This window comes from Plecotus auritus (assembly GCF_963455305.1).
Source record: "Plecotus auritus genome assembly, chromosome: 1".
NCBI lineage: Eukaryota > Metazoa > Chordata > Mammalia > Chiroptera > Vespertilionidae > Plecotus > Plecotus auritus.
Window position 1 is genome coordinate 198,224,929 of NC_137770.1, and position 25,143 is coordinate 198,250,071.

At 43.6% G+C, this 25,143-nt stretch overlaps 1 protein-coding gene across 1 annotated transcript; it reads right to left on the reverse strand.

Moving 5' to 3' along the window:
* Positions 1-389: 389 nt before the first annotated feature.
* Positions 390-24,289, reverse strand: FAM47E (family with sequence similarity 47 member E). The gene is made up of 8 exons (XM_080677022.1): positions 24,060-24,289; positions 21,654-22,023; positions 18,988-19,127; positions 16,854-17,034; positions 14,744-14,929; positions 9,761-9,910; positions 4,310-4,387; positions 390-1,258 (listed from the first exon to the last, which is right to left on the reverse strand). The coding sequence occupies exons 1-8, from the start codon at positions 24,125-24,127 to the stop codon at positions 1,193-1,195; spliced, it is 1,239 nt and encodes a 412-aa protein (XP_080533148.1). The 5' UTR covers positions 24,128-24,289; the 3' UTR covers positions 390-1,192.
* Between the last annotated feature and the right edge of the window lie 854 nt (positions 24,290-25,143).

Sequence of the window (25,143 nt, forward strand, 5' to 3'; positions counted from 1 at the left end):
GATCAGCTGCCTCCTGCATGCCCCCCACTGGGGATCAAGTCCACAACACTGGCATGTGCCCTGACCTTGAACCCTGACTTCCTGGTACATAGGTCGATGCTCAATCACTGAGCCACACTGGCTTGGCCACAGCATTAACATTTTTAATAAAAAATAATTCTAAAGAATTATTTTAAAATATGTCATCTTGAGTTTCCATTAAACTTTATGATTTATGGCCTTATGTTATAGGTACACAGTTATTATCAAGACTAAAAAGGAGGAAAGCCTGCTTTAAAAAGGAGGAAAACCTCAGTAAGCTTAATTCAAAATGAAAGAAAATTGTAAAGAAAGAATAAAGCAAATATTCACTCAAAACCAGGGAAAATAATACTCTAGGAAAAAGCAATAGAACAATTCTACTTTTATTATAATTTTATTTATGTTTACAAATAATCGATATAACTTTGTTAAATTTACAATGCTTCAAATATCTAAGAAGATTATATATGAATATTGATCTCACAGTTGGAAAAAATATATAAAATATTGATTAACAAAGGCAGAAGGCCACTGTGAAATGTTCATAAGCATTAGGTATAAAATTTATGGAGCTGAAACCGGTTTGGCTCAGTGGATAGAGCATCAGCCTGCGGACTGAAAGGTCCCGGGTTCGATTCCGGTCAAGGGCATGTACCTTGGTTGTGGGCACATCCCCAGTGGGAGGTGTGCAGGAGGCAGCTGATCGATGTTTCTCTCTTATCGATGTTTCTAGCTCTCTATCTCTCTCCCTTCCTCTCTGTGAAATATCAATAAAATATATTAAAAAAAAAATTTATGGATATCGCCCTAACTGGTTTGGCTCAGTGGATAGAGCGTCGGCCTATGGACTGAAGGGTCCAAGGTTCGATTCTGGTCAAGGGCATGTACCTTGGTTGTGGGCACATCCCCAGTAGGAGGTGTGCAGGAGGCAGCTGATCAATGTTTCTCTCTCATAGATGTTTCTAACTCTCTATCCCTCTCCTTTCCTCTCTGTAAAAATCAATAAAATATATTTTAAAAAATTTATGGATATTGTCAAGTCAAAGTTGTACATCCATGGTGGGACACTCATCATAAATTTTGTGTATGTTCAGTGAGAGAGAAAAATAGCCAAATGCTATATAGTAAATAAAATCTGTCTAATCATCTTACTAAACTCTTCTATGATGAGTTATTTTCCAGGAGTCTTATTACAATCACAGTTACATTCCTTCTTGGTATTTATGTTCTCCAGGAACTAAAAAAAAAAAGAAGAAAAAAAGGATGAGAAAAACTTAATTAGATTGGCAAATAAAAATTGTACAGTCCTGCCAACAGCCATAACCATACCCAAATTCACAATTTCACACTCTATAATATATATCCTCATATTACTCAAAATCTCATGTTGATAATTAGACCATGATAGATGGTGAGCTTTGGAAGGTAGCTGCACAACATCAGAAATACTTAGATGTAATTTACATTTCTTTGGTGTCCAAGCCCAGCCCAGCCAGCCCACCCCAGCTCAGCACAGCCTTGTGCTGCTCATCCCTGCTATTAAAGGCCTGGTTCTTATCTGTGTAGCAGACTTAATGAAGCTTGGGTAATGCATAGAGCAGATAATCCAGCAGCAGATACTGGAATGTGTATATAAGTATGTATGCTCATATAACACATGTGAATCTGTATGTTATACACAGTGTACATAGACATTATAGGAGTTAAAAGAGAATGAATTTTCATACCTAAGTTTAAAGAAGTAATGACAGTTTGTGTATGTGTGTCTGTGTATATATTTATATGTGGTGTATAAATATATGTAAACTTTAATAGATTCCCTCCTCTCTTTTAGTCAAAATCTTATTGATAAAGTAGAGAATATGTAAAAAGCCAGCGACCAGAATGCTGTAATGACCAGAACAACTGGTCTCTATGATGCCCACTGCTACCAGTGAACCGGCCAGATTGGAGGGTGGGGCTGGCCGGCCAACTTCCCACGGCCCCTCCCCCCACCCGGCCCCACCCCAGATCAGCCCCCCCATCCCAATCAGGGGCAGAGCTGGCCGGCTAACCACTCATGGCCCTTCCCCCAAACCGCTGGCCCCCGATTGGCCCTCCATCCCATTTTGGGGTGAGGCCGGCCAGCCCACCTCCCACAGCCCCTCCCCATGGCTGAACCCACCCCCGATGAGCCCCCACCACCCTGATTGGCCTGCGGACCCTCCCCAATCAGCCCACAGCTCTTCCCCGCAGCCAGCCTCGCCCCCAATCAGCCCCCCCACCTCAATAGGGTGGGGCCCGCCCACCAATTGCCCGTGGCCCCTCCCCCAAGCCCTGATTGGGGCTGGGCCGGCCAGACCCCACCCATGCATGAAGTCGTGCACTGGGCCTCTAGTGTAAGAATAAAAGGCTTGAGTGACAGGTGTTCTCAGAGGATTCAGATGTAGCCAGAAATGTCATCTCTTTAGTTACTGCAGCTGAAAGAGTATAGCCAGAATGTCAGGCATGCTTCCTTTTGCCCAAAATTGAGCTAAATGTTCATATACAGAATGGATGAAACCAACAGGGAACAAATCAGAATGGAAAAAAAAATGCTTTGCCACTAACAATGTTAAGATAGAACTATGAATCATTACAACATCAAGAGCAAATAAAGATATTATATAGAGTGTATATATAGATACATATATAAATATACATCTACATAGATACATAGTCATGGCAAGAGGAATATATATAGAGAGAGATACATTTATATATCACATAATTATACTTATGCTTAAGTATACTTACATATATAAATATATAATCATATTGTTACAGAAGACGGGAGAAAAACCAAGCCATGCTTAGAGAAAGGAAGTTACATTTTATTATGTGCAGGCCCAGAGAAAAATGTGCCTTTCAAATTCTGGGCCCCTCAATATGGAGGAAACTTTTTCTATTTTTATCTTTTCTAGCTGTTTTGTCTCCCAAATTTGGAATAGAGACTTCCGGGCCTTCGGGGAAAGAAGGCCTGCATGCTGGGAAGGGGCCATGAGACCATATCTCAAGGCCTGGCCTGGTGTCAGCACTGACAACTCTGTCTGGGGCATAGTCCACGGCCTCTCTGGAATGGGAGTAGTCTTATTTTCCTTATTATTTAAGCAAGCATGCATTTACAGAAGCCAAAATAGCAGGGTTAAAATTTCAAACAGCAGTTTTTATATAAGATGGATGCTTCAATATAATTATGTAATTATATAAGCATATTTTATATATCGTATATATAAATATACTATTGTGACTTTATACACAGATTAGATAGGTTATTATAAGTGCATAAATGTATATAAGTATATTAAATATAGATCATTGATGCTGAAAGCTAGAGGAGAAATTTCATCCCAGTTATGTAATGGAGTCTTTTAGCCCCATCTCTTCCTTATATTCTAGACCTCCCCTCACCTAGCCTAATTTAACTTTGAAATCAGTCTGAGCCTAGTCAACATATTTATTTGTCAGTAAGTATAAGCTATTGTTAACTCCTGGGAAAAAAATGTATCCCATTTCCCGGAACTTGGACCGTCTTGGCCACATGGCCTCGAGGCCTCTGCGGGCTGTGCACACAGAGGACACTGGCAAACACATGACTTATTACTAGCTCTGTCTCTGGCTGGGCTGGTGCACAACTTCCTGCTAAATGGTCCAACCTCCCACTCCACCCGTACGGCGTCTTCCAAGGGGGGCTGCTCCACGTGGGAGGCAGCTGGACCAGCTTTGCAAGTTAAGGGAGGGGAAACTAGACAGGCAAAAGAGAAAATGGGAAAAAGACAGAAAATCTTGGTGGGCCCCAGGAAGTGAATTTTTGCACTGGTCTGTTTCCACATGAGGCCAACAATGATGATACTGTCCATGCCAGCCCCATTTTGTCCTGATACAAGCCACAGCTCTTTGTCCTTAGATATGGAAGCAAAGGAAACTTAAACACTGCCTAGAGAATTCAGAGTGTTTTAGTAGCGGTCAGAGTTTGCACGGCATATGCCCTGTACACAGTTCCCTTTTACTTTGGTCCCATTAAGGCCAACCCCAAGGCAGGTGCATCAATCAGCAGGGAGACAACACCTCTGACAGCAGAAACCGAATTGGCAGAATAAAAAGAGAAAAATGCCAAATCCTATCTCTTGGCTCCTGTCTGAAGAAAAGCATCTTAGCTCTTTCTTCCAGGGGCCTGAGTCCTGGTGTTTTGATTTTGTCAGGGTGCTGAAGCCTTCCCATGAACAACTGAGCCCCTCAGCAGGTCTTTCTGAAATGACCCTTTACTCACACTTGGCATCCTGTAGCCCTTCCGTAGAATGAAATTCTTAAAGGCAGCTGGTCCATGAAGTTTTGCAAACTCCTCCTCCTAAAAGGAAGTTCACGTTTTCAATTAACAACCAGCAGTCAGAAGCTTGATTTCATACTTGTCCTAACTAGAAGCATTTGACTCTTTATAAAGTACCTCAGGTGTGTAGGTTACATTCACAAGTTAAAAAATACAAAGGCTTTCAAAAGATGTACAACTTTCTCTCCTTTCCCTACCCCTTTTCTAACCCTTATATTAAGGATAAGTCATACATTTTAGCAATTAGACAATTATTGACCTAAAATGTCTGGAATCTAACCAATTTAAGAACAATTGTGATACTATGGTTTACATTATTCACAAAGATATATGTAGCCCTATGTTCAATGCAGCATTATTTACAGTGGCCAAGACATGGAAACAACCAATAAATGATTGCATAAAGAGGATGTGGTGCATATATACAAGGGGATACTACTCAGCCATAAGAAAAGATGAAATACTGCCATTTGGGATAACATGGATATATCTTGAGTATATCATGCTAAACAAAATAAGCCAAATAGAAAAAGTCAAGAACCATATGATTTCACTCATATGTGGGATATAAAACTGAAAGCAACCATGAATAAACATGATAAAACAAACAAAAATTCATAGGCCACAGACAACAGGGGTCAAATATATGGTGATGAAGGAGACTTGACCTTGGGTAGTAAACACAATGCAATATAAGATTATGTATTATAGAATTACTAGAGGCCTGGTGCATGAAATTTGTGCACAGGGGGGGAGAGGGGGTTACCTCAGCCCAGCCTGCACCCCCTCTAATCTGAGACATCCCTCTCACAATCCAGGATTATGCTGGCACCTAACTGCTCACCTGCCTGCCTGCCTGATCGCCCCTAACTGCCCCCCCACTGCCAGCCTGATCACCCCTAACTGCCTCTGCCCCCCCCCAGCCGGCCTGATCACCCCAACTGCCCCCCCCTGCTGACCTGGTCACCCCAACTGCCCCTCCCTGTTGGCCTGGTTGCTCCTCACTGCCCCTCCTGCTGGCCTGGTTGCCCCCAACTTCCCCCCTCTGCCAGCCTGGTCTCCTCCACTGCCCCCCCCCCCCCACCACCAGCCTGGTCGCCCCACGCAGCCTGCTGTTCGGTCGTCCATCCGGTTGGCTCGGTCATGACGGCCCCTGGCTTTTTATATATTAGGATATTTTGAAACCTATACAATTTTATTAACTAATGTCACCCCAATAAATTTAATTTAAATATGTATTTGCTTTTCTTCCTATAACTGGCAGAAAGCCCCCCAAACCCTTGGATTTCCTAAGTGATAAGAGCCGCAAAGGTGAAAGGAGAGCCTTTTGTTATTCATAACCCCTTTCAAGCACAGGGGAGTTTATATTCATGAGGTGATTTTTGGTGAGCCCATAGGTAGTCCCATGAAGGGGGCTGGTTGCCAAAAGAACCAACCATGTGAAGAGAGGGTTGACACTTTCAGCTCCACCTCCCAATGGCCAACCATCAATCATACCTGTGTAATGAAGCCTTAATAAAACCCCAGAAGGATGGGGTTGAGAGAGCTTCCAGGTTAGTAACTGTGTGTAGGTTCTGGGAGTGTGACACACCTAGAGAGGGCATAGAAGCTCCATGACCACCTCATCCTACATCCCTTGTCCTATGTATCTCTTCATGAGATACATGTGGCTGCTCCTGAGTGTCCTTTTTATAATAAAACTAGAGGCCCGGTGCATGAAATTCGTGCATGAGGGGGGGGGGAGTGTGTGTATCCGGGGTGTGTGTGTCCCTCAGCCCAGCCTGCACCCTCTCCAATCTGGGACCCCTCCAGGTATGTCTGACTGCCCGTTTAGAATCGGGCCTAAATAGGCAGTCGGACATCCCTCTCACAATCCAGGGCTGCTGGCTCCCAACTGCTCGCCTGCCTGCCAGCCTGATCACCCCCTAACCACTCCCCTGCAAGCCTGATTGATGGCTAACTGTTCCCCTGTCAGCCTGATTGCCCCTAACTGTCCTCCATTGCAGGCCTTGGTCCCCCCCAACTGCCCTTCCCTGCAGGTCTGGTCCCCCGCAACTTCCCTCCTCTGCCGGCCTGGTCCCCCCCAATTGCCCTTCCCTGCAGGCCTGGTCCCCCGCAACTTCCCTCCTCTGCCGGCCTGGTCACCCCCAACTGCCCTCCCTTGCAGGCCTGGTCCCTCCCAACTGCCCTCCCTTGCTGGCTATCTTGTGGTGGCCATCTTGTGTCCACATGGGGGCAGCCATCTTTGACCACATGGGGGCAGCCATCTTGTGTGTTGGAGTGGTGGTCAATTTGCATATTACTCTTTTATTAGATAGGATAGAGGCCTGGTGCATGGGTGGGGGCCAGCTGGTTTGCCTTGAAGGGTGTCCCGGATCAGGGTGGGGGTTCCCTTGGGGCGTGGGGCAGCCTTGGCGAGGGGCCTGTGGTGGTTTGCAGGCCGGCCACGCCCCCCGGTGACCCAAGCAAAGGCCCTGGTATCTGGGATTTATTTATCTTCTATAATTGAAACTTTGTAGCCTTCAGCAGAGGCCAGGGCAGGCCAGGAACTTGGCTTCCTCCATTGCTGGGTAAACCCAAGCCTCCTGTTCGCTCCGTGGCAGCAGCCATTTTTGTTGGGATTTATTTATCTTCTATAATTAAAACTTTGTAGCCTTCAGTGGAGGCCTGGGCTGGCCAGGGTGTGCAGGAAGCTTGGCTTCCTCCATTGCCGGGGAAACCCAAGCCTCCTGCTCGCTCCTTGTCCACAGCCATCTTGGTTGGGTTAATTTGCATACTTGCTCCTGATTGGCTGGTGGGCATGGCTTGTGGGTATAGCAGAGGTATGGTCAATTTGCATATTACTCTTTTATTAGAGAGTACTAGAGGCCCGGTGCACAAAATTCATGTATGGGTAGGGTCCCTAGGCCTGGCTGGTGATCAGGGCCGATCAGGGCCAATCAAGTTCCCTGCCTCCCTGCCTGCATGCCACCACCGCGCAGTTCCCCCCACCTCCCCGCCTCCTCCTTCCCTCGCCACTCACATGCTGCCACCATGCGGTTCCCCGCCTCCCTGCCTCCACCACTGGTCGCCTGCCATGTTCCGCGCCGCCCCCTAGTGGTCAGCGCATGTCATAGCAAGCGATCGAACTCCCATTCTCCTGGTTGAACTCCCAAGGGGACACTTTGCATATTAGCCTTTTATATACACAGTATATATAGTAATCTGATACATAAACTGTTTTCCTGAGTTCTGTGAGCTGCTCTGGCAGATGATCGAATCTGAGGAGTGGGCTGTGGGAACCTGCAATATATATAGCCAGTTGGTCAGAAGCACAGATAGCAACCTGGACTTGAGATTGGCATCTGAAGTGAGGGCAGTCTCAGGGGACTGAGCCCTTAACTTGTGGGATCTGACTCCATCTCCAGATAGATAATGTCAATATTGCATTAAATTGTAGGACACCCAGCTGATGTTCAGAGAATCAGAGAATTTCTTGGTGTGTGTGGCGGGTGGGGGAGGACCTAACACATTTGGTGACTAGAGTTGAGAGTGGTAGAGGAAGAAACAGAAGTGTTTTTCTTATTCAACAGTATATTCACAATTTTTAGATCTTAACTCCAAAAGGCATGGTTATCAAAAAAGACTTGATCCAGTCCCAGTATCTTTGGAGTATTCATGCATTCATTTGGTTTTTCCTTTCATTTATCTGAATTTAAAAGTTGGATAGATAAGATTATATCGTTGTAATTCAGTTCTTTAAGAGCATTTCACCTTCCAAACAAACTCAATCAGTAGCAGTCAAAACTCCTGTTACCAGAAAGACAGCCATGTCATCATAGTGACTGTCCCTTACTAGCACAACCCTGCACCTGTGTCTTGTGAATTGGGGTGCCATAGCCAAGTGGCCCCCCAATTCACAGGTACACAGGTAAATCAATCTTAAGGTATTACAAAAGTGTGACTTATAAAAATCATTATAGAATGACTCTGTTGCTTTGAATCCTTTTTGTGTCTAAACTGTCTGATAAACAATCTTTTACTGTAATAATTATATCAGCCATATTTCCAATATTTATATATTACTTCTTTTACTAGATTTTGTTGTCAAAATAAAATATTTTTGGAAAATTATTTGTTTTTAACAGTCACTCTTTAAGAATGTATTTCTAAAAAGAGAACTTCTAGATACCTTAAAAAGTTTTGTAACAATTTTTTCTTTTATTTAATTGAGAATGGTTTGTTATATTTTAAAAATGCAAATGAAATAGTTTTATGTTATGTATTAAATTCACATAAATTTAGATAGGCAGCTCCAAAAACATACACCAAGGAATATTGCTGCATATTATTTACACTATTATCTCACATCTCAAAATAAGAATTTCATGCCCAGTACTAGAAAAGATTAAAATGACCATCCTTTAATCCAATCTAAAGGAGGCAGCTGATGAGTGATTTATGAATGAATGAGTAGCCAAATTTGTATAGCATTTTACTTGTTCAAAGTGTTTTCACATTGAGATATGGGAGAAGTTTGGGGCCTATTGAAAAAGGGAAGTGTTTCACAAATATTCTCATTAGAGTCCTGCACAAGTGTTGTGTCAACATCTCCAATTTTCAGGACTGCAGTGAGGTTCTTCTTTCCACTAGATACCTGTACATAAGAGATCAGCGGGCAGAGTTTATTTACAGTAGAATTAGAGCATATTTTTGTTGTTTGTGATATCTTCTCCTCTCAGCTCCTGCAACTCTACTGAATTGCATAAAAGAAGTTTCCTGATTGCAATTTTGAAATTCTTTAATATTCATTCACTATGGATAAAAATTTTTTTTTTTAATAGGCCTCACATTGTGTTACTCAAAAAGAACCCATGACATTATATCCATTCTGAGTACTGAGGTGGTCCTACCTGGTCACAGCACCCTTTCGACAGCCAATTTATCCATGAACCCTGGACCAAGCATGGTAGAAGTACAGTGAGTGGTTGCCCCATCTTTGGAGATATTTCTGTCCACCATGAAGCAAGGAAATTTCCAGTCTTGCCTATTAGACATTCCCTATCTAATGACTTGGCATTCTCATTGCTGGATTCCCTATATAAGCTATGAGACTTTCAGAAGCCTCTGCATTATCCAGAGACTCCACCTGCAATATGAGGTTGCAGTTGCACTGATGTTTAGTTCAGAAGATCAAATCACAGCATACATACTTCCTGACCACCCAGTTTAAAAATTATAACCACCTCACAACAGTCCTGTCTTCTTTCCCTGCCTCATCTTTCTCACTTATCACCATTTGAAATGCTATATATTTTTCTGATTGTTTCTCTCTCCTTTCACCCTCTAAAATGCAAGCTTCTGAGATTGTTCTGTGCTACATCCCCCTGGCATCTAGATAAATACTTAGGATACCTGTTTCTTCTGCTCCTTTCTTAAATTCTCGTCTTTGTGTAAGGCCTTGGGGTCAATCAAAGGTTCATCTGCTCTTTGTCTTTTCCACAGTTTTGGGTGCAGATACCAGGCTCCATACCGCATCTTCACATGCTTTGGTTTAGAAGTATTCTATGGAAAATAATGTAATTTCCAATTTCATTAGTTGTTTTTGTTTTTTTTAGGGGGTGGGTTCATTTTTATAAAAATTTAGCTTATGAAAGAAATATCATTTATTTTGAATTTATGATTTAACCTTGCCAAAGTATTTTTATAAAGCTTCAGTATGCTTTGACATGAAGAGTTTGAGATTGAGAAAATAATGTGGTGGTTAAGCATGGTCTTTGGATTTAGAGATAACTGGTTTCAAATCCAACTTCCTCCACTTAGCAGATATTAAAGTCGATTTAAAGCAGATACTTAAATTCTTCATCTGTAAACTAAGATAGCAGTATCCACACATAGGGTTGTTGGGAAGATTAAAGGAGAGAATTATATAAAGCATCTAGAAATCATGTAAAAATCACATATTTCACCAAAGGGTAAGGACCTTAAACAACATTCAGTCAACCAAAATGCTAAGTTACTAGCCCTGCACTGTGCTCAGCCTTATAAAAATGCTATCCAACACCCATCTCTTGCCTCTTTAATTAGAAGAAAAAGGAGGGCCCTGGCCATTGTGGCTCAGTTGGTTGAGTATTATCCTGATTCCCAGTCAGGCACATGCCCAGGTTTCAGGTTGGATCCCCAGTTGGGTGCACACAGGAGGCAACTGATCAATGTTTCTCTCTCACATCAATGTCTCTCTCTCCCTCTCCCTTCTTCTCTCTTTGGAAGAAATAAAAACATATTTTTTAAAAAAGAAGAAGGAAGAGGAGGAAAACTAGATGCCATTCCTTTCTTTCTCCCATATCTCAGTATTGCATCGGTTGGTTCATAGCTGGATATTATGGACACAATAACCATATATTGTCTCATCACGAAGGGGAGGGAGGGGTCTAATGCTTGTGAGTGACAAAGAAGCAAGAAACACAAAGATCTGGCCCTTCTCTCTTCTCACTCACGTTTAAACTATGAAGTGGAATGTGTCAGGCATCAAGGGTCCAGCCAGATGCATCTGCCTAAAGCAGAGAGGATGGAACAGGACAGAGGGAGGGAAACGCCTCTCCTCAGAGCTAGATTCGCATTGTGATCCCTGCATTCCAAGCATACTGACCTCCTGGCTGTTTCCAGAGCACTCCCTTCATGCTTTTGCCTCAGGGCCTTTGAACTCACTATTCCTTCTGCCATAATGCATTTTACTCATAACATTCCCACATGACTTACTCCCTTCCCTATTTCATGTGATCTTCTCAGTAATGTATTTCCTGACCATCCAGTTTAAAAATTATAACCACCTCACAACAGTCCTGTCTTCTTTCCCTGCCTCATCTTTCTCAATATCACTTACCACCATTTGAAATGCTATATATTTTTCTGATTGTTTATCTCTCCTTTCACCCTCTAAAATGCAAGCTTCTGAGATTGTTCTGTGCTGCATCCCACTGGCATCTAGAACAATACTTAGGATACAATAGGTGCTCAATATGTAATTGTTGAATTAAAGTCTGATTCCTTAACTTTGGCATTATTGACATTTTGAGATGGATAATTCTTTGTAGCACCCCCCAAATTGGGATAACCAAAAATGTCATCTCCAGACATTGCCAAATATCCTGGGATTGGGGGGGCAAAGTCACCCTTGGTTGAGATCCACTGAATTAAAGGAAGGAGGGAAGGGAAGAGAAGGAAAAGGGAAGGAAAAATTATTGAATCTATACTATGTTATGTTCTTGGATAACTGGTGTTCTTTCAAGACTCAACACAAACATAGTATCTTCTGTGACGCCTTAACTGTGCTTGGTGAAACTGATTACTTCCTCTGTCCTGTACAAACCATGACATTTCATTGTAGTTAATCATTTACCTGTTGATCCTACTAGACTCTAAGCTCCTTAAGTGCAGGAGATAGTCCTTCATTTGCTCCCAGCACTTTTTGGCACATAGTAGTAGATGCTAAGAATTGTTTTTTGAATGAATGTATAAACAAATGGATGAATGAATATACTGGGGTAATTCATTCATAGAGACACATAAGAGGCACAGATGGCTGTGAGAGATTAGCAGTAAGAATAAATTAATGTCAATCAAAGGACCAGGAGAAAACCCATGGAACAAACTGTCATGTAAACTGTGCCTAAAGAGAGATACAAGCATGTAGACATCGAAAGAGGGGTAGTTCAGGCAGAGAGAATATTGTGAGCAGAGGTAAGGTAGTGGGAAAGCTCAGAGTTTTAAAGAACACCAAAGAAAGGAGTATAGCATACCTGAGAGAACACGGGATAAAAAAAAATACACATGGGGACTTCCATTCTGGAACAGGGTAAACAGATTTACCTTCCCACCTGCAACAAACAAACACGAACAACCAACCATAGTATTTTTTTTTAAATGTGTTTACGACACTGGACATCAAATAACAAAAACACAATGATCCCTGAGAGCAGGAAACCAACACGATAAACCCCACAATTGACACAGCTCACTGCCTGGATAGTCTGCAGGCCACAGTGCAGGGAGATAAAATTCACAATGTATAGCATCTATTCAAACATCACCAGGCATGTGGAGAGGCAAGAAAACATAATCCACAGTGAGGAAATAAATCAAGGAATAAAACATATCCAGAAAAACAAGATAAGGATGACAGAAGATTTCTCATTGGAAACAACTCAACCAAGAAGACAGTGAAGCGACATCTTTAATAGCAACTCACACAGAACCAATAGAGATGTTAGAATTAGCAGACAAGAACATTAAAAGAATTATATTCTGTAAGCTCGAAAGATTAGGTAGAGACACAGAAGATATATATTTTTATTTTTTAACATATTTTTATTTATTTCAGAGAGGAAGGGAGAGGGAGAGATAGAAACATCAATGATGGGAGAGAATCATTGATTGGCTGCCTCATGTGCCCTGATCGAGAATTGAACTTTGACCTCCCGGTTCATAGGTCGACACTCAACCACTGAGCCACAATGGCTAGGCCAGAAGATAGATATAGATATAGATATAGATAGACATATAGATAGACATATAGATAGACATATAGATTTATAGATATATACATATATTTAAAACCCAAGTTGAACTTCTTAAGATGACAATTATAATGTATGAGATGAAAAATACATTGGATAGGATTAACAGCAGGTTACACATAGCAGGAGGGAAAAACATTAGAGAATTTAAAAATATAGCAATAGAAACAGAGAGAAAAGATAATAAAAAATGGAACAGAGCAGCAATGAGATATGAGACAACTTTATACAGTCTAATAACACGTAATTACAGTCCTGGGAGTTGGGTTGAGAGAGACCAAAAACTGTTTGAAGAAGTAACCGTGAAACTTTTTCCAAAAGTGATGAAAATTATAAACCCATGGATCAAAGAAACTCAGCAAACCCCAAGTACAAGAAATACACACCAAGGTATGTAATAATCACATTACTCAAAAACAGTAACAAAGAGAAAATGTGAAAAGCAGCCAAGGAATAAAACATATCCAAAAAACAAAGGTCAGGATGACAGAAGATTTCTCATTGGAAACAACTCAACCAGGAAGACAGTGAAGCGACATCTTTAAAGTTCTGAAAACAAACACACAAACCAAACACTGGGAACCTAGAATTATATAACAACAAAAAGATCTTGAAAAATCTAGGCAGACTAAGGATGTTTTCAGACAAACAAAAGCTGAAAGACTTCGTCACCAGCAGAAGGACCATGTGGAAATAGATTTTGAACTTTTGCACAGTGACCCTCCATCTGCCAGTCAAAAGTTCAATTTTGGCAATAACCACAGTGGTTTATAAAGAAGAGTTTGTGCAATTATTTGTAAGTACAAGGAATTGAGCAATTTCATTCAGCCCAGATTCAGGATAAGCAGGGGTTCAGGCCCCAGGTGTGATGGAAATAATTTCTCCAGCAACAGTTTGCATTTTACTCTTTAGAACGATGAGAGGAAAATGGAAAATTTAAAGAGTTGATATCAGTGATGGAATGCACAGTTTTCATAAACCTTATGCAACAGACTTAGGGATAGAAAACATCATGTGTGTAAAAATAGGTCAGTCGATAGTGTTAGATTGTAAAGGACAAGGTTAATGTTGGAAATATAGTATAAAAATGATGTGTAAAATAAAGATAATATATAATTTTTCACTTTTAGAGAAAGGAACTATCTCCCCACACCAACTCCCATTTAGGCACTCAAGTCTTTGTTGGATTGGCACATTTGACTTGTGTGTATATTTGCAGGAATACATTGTATAAAAAAATGGAAAAGTTCTTAGGGGCCCACAATACTTCCCTTTGGAACATAGTGTGTTATTTTTCCCTCTCTGTTACCTTGTTCTACCTTCACAGGAAATTGGTATTGGGAAAATGAGCAAGTTATTAATGATCAGGCAAAGCATGCAATCACAAATGATGGCGTGTGGTCAGTTAGACTCACCTAAAAACTCAAGAATTCTTTGGACATAAAATGAACAGTTTTCATGGTCATTAACTGCAGCATTTTACTGTTGCAATAATTAAACATTCATATATATTTCCATTGACAGGATTTCAACATATAAAACACATAAAGAGATTATCTCAACCTAGAAAACACATAGAATACTAATGACTCTTCAGATATTAACAATAATGCCAATTGACATGCCTTGATTGTATAACTGACTTTGTTATATGTATTAAATATTCACTCACTTAACAAATATTTATTAAATATTTAAAAAATTCAAGAATTCTACTGAAAAAGACTGGTGCCCCTTATAGTACCAGAATTCAAGAACATTTAAGATTCTAATATAACTTTAATTTCCTTTGATTTTTAGTCTTCTCCCCTGTTGTAATTACCTTCGGTTCTGGCTCTAGTTCCTGGAAAAATTCTGACTCCTGCTGTTTCTTGAGCCCGCCTCCCTTCTTTAGTTCCCCAGGAATCTCGCCAAGCTTCATCGAGTGGAGCACATTATGGCTGACTTCCCTCTCATAGTTAATGTCAAATTGCTTCATGATGTACTCTTCATCAATCCTCGAGCTTCCCTGGAAGAATATCACATTGCATAAGTCAAGGACAGATGGTGAAATGCTCCTTGCTTTCTTCTTTAATCTAAGGGAGTCATTTGACCATGGCTAGAGAAGAGGTAGTTTGGAGAAGGAGAAAATGCTCAGTCAGCATTCAGTGAAGACAAGAAGTATAGTTGACCCTTGAACAACAGGAGAAGGGGGCTTAGGAGGGCTGACCTCCAGCACAGTTGAAAATCCTATATAGCTCTTGACTCCCCAAAAACCTAACTACCCTTGGTATTTGCAGGGAGGGGGCTGTGAATGGGAAGGGAAGAGGGTTGGTTCTAGGACCTTCCCACCACACCCCTCACACACCCCACAACTCCCCAGCCTACACCATGCCCTGCAATGCTTAAGTCCCTTCTATAAAATGGTGTGAGTCAGCCCTCCATACCTGGACTCCCAACCATGGCTAGAAAACAGTATGGGCATTTATTTTTTTTTTTTTTAAATCTGGGTATAAGTGGACCAGCACAGATCAAACCATCTTGTTCAAGGAGGTCAACTGAATTTGGGGCCTGGAGGACTTTGCCTTAAGAGACAATTTAGGACCTGCAAGAAGCAGTGAGTCCCTGAGGGAATGAATGGGCCTGGGGAAAATTCAGTCTGTTTGACCAAAGCAAACCTCTCCAATCCTTTAGAGCAGTGACATCCCTAGAGGTATTCTCCAGACATGTCTAGAAAAGTGTTTGTTCTGCTCGCAGACCCTTGTAAGAGAAGCTGCCCCATCAGGGCTCCCGCTCTGAAGAAGGTAGTTTTAGTCAGCCACATTTTGTGCACAGAACAACCCCTTCTGCTGCCTTCCCCGGGCCACAGCCAGTGGGAGTGAAGATAGGTACATAACGAGTAGCTAATCGATAGGCTGACCATTGACCTATGATGTGGCTAAAAAATAGCTTAGATTTGAAGGGTAGCAGAATATGCCACTCCAAAATATGCCTCTGGCATAAGAACTATTTTGAGTTGATAGTCTTGAGACACAGCAAACAAAACAGGAAAAGCTCTGGAAACAGGATAAAAGTTATCCTTTTGTAAGAGAAATTTACATTTATGAGGGAAATCTCCATTTGTAAGGGTGTCTCACTCTCTGTACCAGGAAGAGAAGGAAGACTCTAAATCATAAGAAACGCTTATCAATGGAGAAGACACACTCTTAAGTCTGCATAGCAAACCTTACTCTAGTTTACCTACTTTTCCTGGTCATCTCCTTATAACTGGCTCCCCACACACTTCTTTCTTTCGTCTTGTGCTGAAGATGATCTTTAAGCCTGAATTCTAAGCCACCTGGGAGAGTTACTCATTTTTCCTTGGGTATTTCCCATGTATATATGATGTATACATGTTAATTAACTTCTGCTTATTTTTCTCTTGTTAATCTGAATTTTGTTATAGGAGCTCCAGAGAGAATTTAGGAGATTAAAAGGAAAGTTATACTTTCCTCCTCTACAGACTCAACACAATCCCACTTTAGAAAATATAAACTGGGGAACACAGAGAGAATGAGGCCATTAGCAACTGAAGCTGATGTTGGGTTGACATTCATAGAGAGGAGCCATGAAATAGAGTCAGGATCATAAAAGGGAGGAGTAGCATCGAAACCAGGGTGAAATAATGAAGCAGAAATATAGCAAGCAGAGTCAATGAGGTAAACAATAAGAGCATGGAAGGAAAGTATAAGCTAATGCAATGGAGGAAACACCACAGGGTGATGTGATGGGGCCCGAGGGAACAAAACAGGTAAAGATGAGACCTTGGTCATAAGGGACTGAAAATAAGGCTTGTCACCTATAGAAAACATTTCTATTACAAATGGTGGGAGAGGTTATAGTCAAACACTGCTTTTTAATAAAAGCAACTTTGAATGTGACTTTAAAAGTTGTAAGTATTACTACTAACGTACAATCGAAGCAGCCCAGTCGCAGAAGTCTCTAACTGATTTGCGGGCATTTTCATACGGATCAGGACCATCTTTGTGGAGCGAATCCTTTTCACTGGGCTTGTCTTCATAAAGCGATTGGTATGGCTTCTTCTTTTCAGAAAGCGATTGGCATGAATTCTTCGACAGAGGAGTCTTCTTGGGACTAAAGATAACGGGATCATCAAAGTATTACAATATGAGCCACCATGAACCCAAATGGATTTCAAAAGGTATCATGGGGGAAAAGAGATCATAAAACAAGTATTTCCAACCGTTTCTTGCAAGCTCACACTAATTATGTAAATTTTTCCAAGATTCCATTCCTATTATCAATAATATAAAGAGAATTATATCATGATTAGTCATAACAATTAAAGCTTATATAGCCTTTTACCATTATAAGATGATTTTTAAGATTATGAGTACCAGTTATTAAGACATGTGCCAGGTAAAAGCGTAAATTGCTATGCTTGGAGTCTGCCATGGCCTCAGACAATCCTGACAAGTAGGAGACATCCTTGACCCCTCTGTCCCTCATCCCTAAAACCTAGCCTATTAATAAGTCTGTTGGATTTTAGTTCTGTCTTCTCTGGACTGCTGCAAAAGGCTTCTCACTGGGGTCTCTGAATCTTCTCTTAGGATCCCCAACCCTTAATCCCTTACCTAGTCTCTAAACTGCAGCCAAAATAGTCATTTCAAAATATAAATCTGATCATAATCAGCCACTCTTCATCCTTGATTATACCCTCTTCCATGGCTTCTTTTTAAGAATGGTGATAAGTTTACGTGCCATAATAACTAGCTAATGGCTCACTGAGGGCCAAGAATTTAAAGAAGTTCCCAGGGCCACAATGACCCACACTGTTGGAGTCTCCAAGGGGACCCCTTCACATAACACTGCTCCCTCCTCCCCACCCAGGTTCTTAGCAACTTGAAAAATAATGCAAGTTATTACTGACAGCAGCCACATTGGAAGACATGGTTTAGGTCCAAGAGGACTTGCTCACTGAAACCCAGATATGGGCAAACTGTCCAAGCCTGTCCCGCGCAGGGGGATGCCCTCAAGAAGGAAGAAACAGAGGAGAACTTGATTCCCAGTGAAAGGGCAGAGCTGAGAGCATCCTCAGCTGTTCTCCCCAAATTTACCAGGGGGTGCACCCAGGGGCCAGAACAGTAGAGTTCCGGTCACCTTGTGTCTCACCCTCACAAACATGTGTAATTTAATACAGTGCATTTTCTCTCACGCCACCTCCAGGCGGGTAACTTGTGCCACCAGCCAAGCTCTCCATGTCCCTTCCAAACACCTGACCCTGGTTCTGGGCCCTCTTGTCAGTGGTCTGGGTGCTGTGGATGGGCTTCTTCCTAGTACACCTACGCTCTTCAGTGCCTGCAAGTGACACCAGTTAATTTCAAAAGTCAAATGCATATCCCAAACCCACTTACATCAAGTTTACATATTTCATTGCATTTACATTTTTAATTAACTATTACATGAGTTGGGAAAACAAGAGTTGTTTCTATGGAAATCAAGCTCAGTGCTTTAAAAAGGTTCAATGAAGGTGTCATTACTGCTGCGATTTATGCAAAAAAGATGACTTGGAAATCGAAGCAGTAGACCCATACTCAAAAAAAGGCTTTATACTAAAAGATAGAATGTGAATGCAGTTATGTTCTAGGGTAAAATAAGATGCTTTAAGTACTTAAGTGTTATCTTTTACAATTCCCTATATTAACTTTTTTTTGGGGGGGGGAGGGGCGGCTATCCAATGAACTATTGGTCCCAATCATGTGACTAAAAGGGCTTCTGCCATAAATAACTCAATGAGCCGTTGTGGGCCAATTAATCAGGCTGTCTGCAGTGTATCTCTTCTCCAGCAGCTCTCACTGAGTGAGTCATGTGAACACGCTTGTGTTTGCTCCATTGCTGGCTAATTAACACCCATTAATTAAAAACCACTGTTTAGAGCAGGACTCGAGGCTCCTTTCCCTTCTCCTTGGCAACTCGGTTACTTTTGCTTCTCTTAATTATTCTAAAAATGAGGAGCTTTGAGAAGGAAACTCCTAGAATGCTTCATCAGGTGACAGGAATAAGCGAGGGGTTTAGAACAATACTTACAGCCCCAGGGAAGCTCGGGTGGGACGTTTTTCAAGCAGTTTTGTGGGTTCCGTGGGTTTTTTCTCGACACCCTCACAATGAGCCCATGCGTCCTCCAGTTTCTTGTCAGGATCCAGCACTTCCAGCACCCTTTTTAAGAGCTACACACAGAAAACAGTTTTGGTGGAAAAAAAATGTGCTGAGAATGGGGGCCCCTTGCTTCTAAAGCAGAACGGACCACCTCCCCCCTTTGCTTTTCCTTTCTAATCAGTCAATGCACTCACTGGTTTCTGTGCAGACCCTGTGCTGGGTGCTAGGTAAACCTCCATCCCCTAGACATTAGGTAGGCAGCCTGTGGACCAAAATGGAAATGTGAATATACTGATCTGCCCAGGCCCCATCTGCCCCCCTGAGTACTTCTAAAGAATTTCTGTGGTTTTTGACTGTCCAGCATCCATTCTTCCTCCTATGAATGACAGTATCTAGATTTTTCTTTGGAGAGCCATCTCTCTTTCCACTCTCAGACCGATGGTCTGAACTGGCCTGACCCCATTCTCATGTCACAGGCAGGCCAATCCTATCTGGACTAACCCAGTGACTGGTTTGAATAGGCATATAACCCAAGTTGGACCCACAGGAATTAAGATAGAGATCTGGCCTCAAAAAAAAAGCCAACACACCTAGTTGGGAGCTCAAACATGGAAATAAGGGCACAACCCCATGAGCCATCTGAGGGTATGAAAACAGTCTGTTTGCTATGACTCAGACGCTCTGGCTTGCAGGAGGCAGTGCAGGAGAGCCTTGGGTGGAAAATAATTGGTTAGAAATTCCAGGTGTCCTTTCTCTAGACTTCTCTGCCATGGATCATTCATTCATTCATTCGTTCATTCAGTATGCACAAACATTTACTGAGTGTCTACCATATGTCAGGTATTGGTAGTACATGGTAAAAGACACAAAGTCTCTGCCCTGTAGAGCTTTTATTCCAGTGAGGAGCCCCGTGGCGACAAGTGCTGTTGAATAATAGGTCGTGGTAAGGACTAGAGCCTGAGAGCGGAAGGGAAATGGTATTTTATACAGTCTAAGTAGGAGGCGTTCCAGCAAAGATCTGAAAGAAGTGAAGGAATGAGCTAAGCAGACATGCGAGGCAAGTGTCCCAGACACAGGAACAGAGATCTGAATTGGAAATGTAATGTTCACAGACAGAGCAGGCAGGGGCCAGAGTGGCTGCAATGGTGAGAGCAGAGCAGCAGGCGGCCAGGTTGGAGGGGGAGCAGAAGAGAGGCAGGCAGAGAGCAGAACACACAGGGCCTCTAAGAGGATGGCAAGGACTTCCCTCTGCGTGAGAAGGGGCGCTAGGGGGCTTTCTGAACAACTGTCATGCTCACTGTGTAGGAACAGGCTGCAGGGTCGGAGCAGGCACTGCTAGTTCCCTGCTCAATACCCATTCTGCTCTTTTGCTTTAAATCTAAAACATTTGTTCTGTGTTGTGTTCAACATTGCAGTGCCAACCAAGAGACTCCATTTCCTAGACTCCTGAACATGTAGATGAATGAGCTGTTTACTGAAAGGCCATCACAACAACACGGGGATAAGGGGTGCCAACCCCTGCACTGTCGAAAATCCACATAGAACTTTCGACTCTATAGTCAGCCCGCAGCATCCATGGATTCAATCAACCGCAAATCAAAAACAGTATTTTAGGTCCGTGGTTGGGAATGTGAATATACTGTTTTCTATATGCAGTTGGTTGAATCTGCACAAGCGAAACCCATAGCTAGGAAGGGCCAACTGTATTTATTGAAAATTCCCCATATAAGTGGACCTGGGCAGTTTGATCCTGTTCAAGGGTCAACTGTATTTGCCTAATTAAAAAACAGTCAGCTGGCATGTACCCTTTAACCTTTGCCCCTTACCCCTTCTTGTTTGAAAGACTGCATGCCTGGTGGTGTGGAAGCCTTTGGAGATACAAGAACTAGGACAATAGAGTAGTGAAGGCCTGGAGGAGTGGGGGCAGAGTAGAGGGGGTCAATGGGGGGAAAAAAATCACAAAGGGGACATCTGTAATACTTTCAACAATAAAGATACATTTTTTAAATGCTAATGTGGTAGTTTAGGACTTTCTAAATTAAGATGCCAATCTGCAATATCCAATGAAAACTAATGAAGATTAAAAAAAATAATAATAACTAGAGACATATGCTGAGGATTATGGAGCTGCCGCCCACACCCTAGCCTGACAATTTGGTGAATTTTCCCTGTGACCTTTCTGGTTCTCCTGTGCCTTATACCCATCAGTCAGTAAATACTTACGGACACCTCCCAAGAGCAGGTTTAAGTGGCACAAGTAAGACTGAACAATCCCACCACCCCGTCACATTCCTCCCCAAAAAAGTCCCAGGCAAAGTAGACTGGTAGGACCTTCCAGGGAGAAGTCTAAGGTTCCCAGTTGCTGGACTTTTATAAGTTGTGCAGCCTCCCTGGAAGCAAAGGGAAATGCTGCTGAAGGGAGGCTGCTCCAAGCCCCATGAAAACTCTCACCCTGGGGAGACACTCCTCGTCCTCTCCTCCTCATAAGCATGTCACCCCCCAGGGGGAACGCCCCAGCTATCTAAGGAAAATTCTTTTCTAGCCCCCCCTCCCCCACCTCCGTGAAGGCCCGCCCACACCCGAGGACAGGAGATCACCTCCTGAGGCATGCTTCCCTCCAGGTCGGGGTAGGGAGCCAGGGGATGCCGGGTCAGCTGGGCTTCGATGTCCTCCAGGAATGCCTTCCGCGCCCGCTGGGCTGCCGAGAGCCTGGAACACAGGGCTGCGCCCTTGGGCAGGTAGCTCGGCCTCTTTGTGGGGGGAGGTCGGGGACCTCCGCTATACCTCTGGGGGGCAGAATGCTCCGGAAGGCCCCGAGTGATCATATTCTCACAAGAAGGGCAGCCATTCCTGAAGTCATCCAGTCCCTTTTTCACAAATACCCACCGTTTGGTGTTCATGAAGATGGGATATAACTGCCTGTTCTCATGTTTTGTGGAAAACTGGGAAGGCAAATTCTCTTTACACCTGAAAGAGAACATGCCCAGTGTATGGAACCAGAAGGACCGGGGTGGGAGAAGGCTGAGTTAATCATACTCCTAGTTCATGGCCCATGGTCACTGCTTCTGGGTACGGCCCTCTCCTGTTTTCCTTATTCTATGTAATCCGCATATCCCGCTCTCATCACTCCCCCTGCATAAGCAAAATCACTCTAACGGGTTTGTAATGCGCCCTTTTGTTTGTACACATTCTTATAATGCCTGTGTTATCCTTTCGTGTGCATGTATTCTTCATTTACATAAATGGTACTATTTGTTTACCAAGCCCAATATTATAAAGGCCTATTCATGTCCCTATGTGTAACTCTAATCCGTTATTATCAACTGCTGCCACCACAGTCCATCTGTTCATTCTCTCTTTTTTTTAAATATATTTTATTGATTTTTTACAGAGAGGAAGGGAGAGGGAAGAAGGGAGAGGGATAGAGAGCTAGAAACATCGATGAGAGAGAAACATTGATCAGCTGCCTCCTGCATACTCCCTACTGGGTATGTGCCCGCAACCAATGTACATGCCCTTGACCGGAATCGAACCTGGGACCCTTGAGTCCGCAGGCCGACGCTCTATCCACTGAGCCAAACGGGTCAGGGCAATCTGTTCATTCTCTTTGTAAAGGCCCTTCCTATCCGTTTAAAGGGAGACAGTCCAGTGGGAAAGCCTGGATCCCAGTGACAACTTGCCACTAACTAGCGGAATGACCTTGGTATTTCATTTAACCTATATTATTTTATGTATCAACATCCTGAAAAGAACAATATCAAAGATATGGAGAACAAATTAATGGTTGCCGAAGGAACCCCTTTAAATCATCATTCCTTTCCCCACCCCAACCCTTTGCAACCACTAATTCCTTGAGATGAGAAAAGAGTTTTGTATCTTGATGTGTACATATGACAACATTTTACAGAGCTATACCCACAGGAATGCAAGTAAAAACTGGTAAAAATCCAAGTAAGGTTTATAGTCTAATTAATACATTGTGTCAATGTGGATTTCCCGCTTTGCCAATGTATTTATAGTTATGTAAGAAGGAACCACTAGAAGCAGCTGGGGGAAGGGTACCTGGGACCTCTGCACTGTTTTTGCAACTTCTTGTGAGTCTATCATTACTTCAACACAAAAAGTTTGTCAATAAAAAGGAAAGGGAAAAAAGTTTGAAATGAGCAAAAAAGTTATTCCCAAAGAGCTTATAATTGCTACCATGTGTCCCGTGCATACCGCGTGTCAGTAACTGCTTCACCTGTACTCTGTGGGTCACAACAATCCTATACAACTGATTGTGCTGACTGTCTCTGTTTTACAGCTAAAAGTGAGCCCAGAAGGAGCAACGAACTCGCCTAAGGCCACCGTGCAGGCCAGAGGCGCACTGGCCCTGGACTCCAGCCTTTCCGATTCTAGACTTGGGGATCTTTACCCACGTCGCCCAGCCTCCAAGAGCGCGGAATTCCATTCTCATAAACTCAAGGAATCAGCAAAGGAAAAAAGCCCTGCCTTCTGCCCTGTGGCTAAGACACCACGCACTCAGGACAGCGGACCGCCCTAGGACCCGAGGCTGTCCCCAGACCCAGGCTCAGCTCGCCCCCGGGCGGCCAGCGGCTCCAGGCGCAGCCGAGCCTCCCGCGGGGCGCGGGATCCAGGTGGCTGCCTCGGAGAAGGGTGCGCCTGCCCTAAACCAGGCTCCACAGAGGACTCCGGGGCCATCAGGTTCCCATCTGGGATTGGTATTTTAATCCACATTCCCTGGGGGTTGTAAGGATAACTGGAAGAAAGTGTCCTTTGCGATAAACAGCGTCGAGCGCTGGTTATTTTTTATTATAATCATTTATGTGCTGGGGACCTTGAAGAGGAAAAGCAGGCCGGCTTGCAGCCGAGCTCTGAGTGGCCCCCCGCCACCACCTCCCCCAGCCACCACCTCCCCCAGCCATCCCCCTCTGGCCCCCGGCCCCCGGCCCCGCCCCAGCCCGGGCAAGAGCGGATTCCCCACGCGGTACCCACGCGCTCACCAGGGCCTGCCATTCATGCCGACCCTGGTCAGCGGAGTAGGCCTGAACAGTCGCCTGCGGTCAGCCATCGTCGCACTCGGCCTCGCGGGGACCGCTGAGCCTTTGGCGGTAGCGCCGTCTGGTGCGTCTGGTTCTGGGGTCGCTAGGAGACCGCACAACAGCGACGCGCCATTCGGATTCCAGCGCGCGAGCTGCCCGGGCGCCCCTCCTCCTCCCCCCGAAGCCGCTTCTCCCGAATCGCGGCCCTGCACGCTCCACCCCGCCGCACTCCGGGGTCTCCGGTGCCCGAGTGTGGGGGACCGATGCGAGGGAAGGGAGAGGACCAGGTCCTTGATTTCATTATGTTTTAACCTGTTGGGAAGGCGTTTTCATCTTCCCACTGAAATTTATCGTAAGCTGGGCCAGGTCTATTTTGCTCACTACCTTTTCAAAAAATGTTTCTTGAAGGAAAGAAAAGAAGAAGGCAGCTGGAGAGAGAGCAAGAGAGATTGGACAGAGAGGGGAAGGAATAGACCGATGTCTCGTGGTGAGACGGCCTTTTAGCATGAAATGCTTTCCAGGGGCCTTGGGACTGCCCGGGCATCGCAGCCTCTGCCATAGTGGGCTGCACGCGGCTCTTAGTCACCAGCCGCTTTCCAGAGTCCATTCCCAGCGTGTGTTACTTGATTCTTTTGCCTTGACCTACTTCCAGCAGGGCAGTTACCCTCTCAGTTGGCCCCGGTAGGCAGATGCCCATGTATATACATGGGTTGCATGAATATCCTTAGGTTTTGCTCATTGCTCTTGCTACTTCTGGAGTGTTTCTGATTTAAATATTAAGCATTGCTTCCAGAGAAAATAGCAGCAAAGCATTCTCCTGTCTCAAAATTATTGCAGTCGTTACATCGTGTCTGTTCTAAGAGAATAATGTTTGTAGGCATTTAAGTATGTCTTCTGGTTTTCAGACTATTTGGCAGTAAATTAGTTCCACCTTTGGGAAGCCATCAACCACCTGGATGGTATTAAAGGTGTCCTGAGTGGCGTTGGTTCCAGCAGCTTCACCTGCGTGTGTTTAGCTACCTTCTCTGCACACCATGGAGGGGCC

What these genes read in the sequence shown, in the direction of transcription:
- FAM47E (XM_080677022.1), bottom strand. Translation starts at nt 24,127, where the DNA reads ATGGCTGACCGCAGGCGACTGTTCAGGCCTACTCCGCTGACCAGGGTC. An exon ending in GCGACTGGGCTGCTTCGATT is followed by an intron (nt 14,930 to 16,853) that starts GTACGTTAGTAG and finishes ATATTCTTCCAG; the next exon opens with GGAAGCTCGAGGATTGATGA. An exon ending in AGGGCTACAGGATGCCAAGT is followed by an intron (nt 1,259 to 4,309) that starts GTGAGTAAAGGG and finishes TTTTTTTTTTAG; the next exon opens with TTCCTGGAGAACATAAATAC.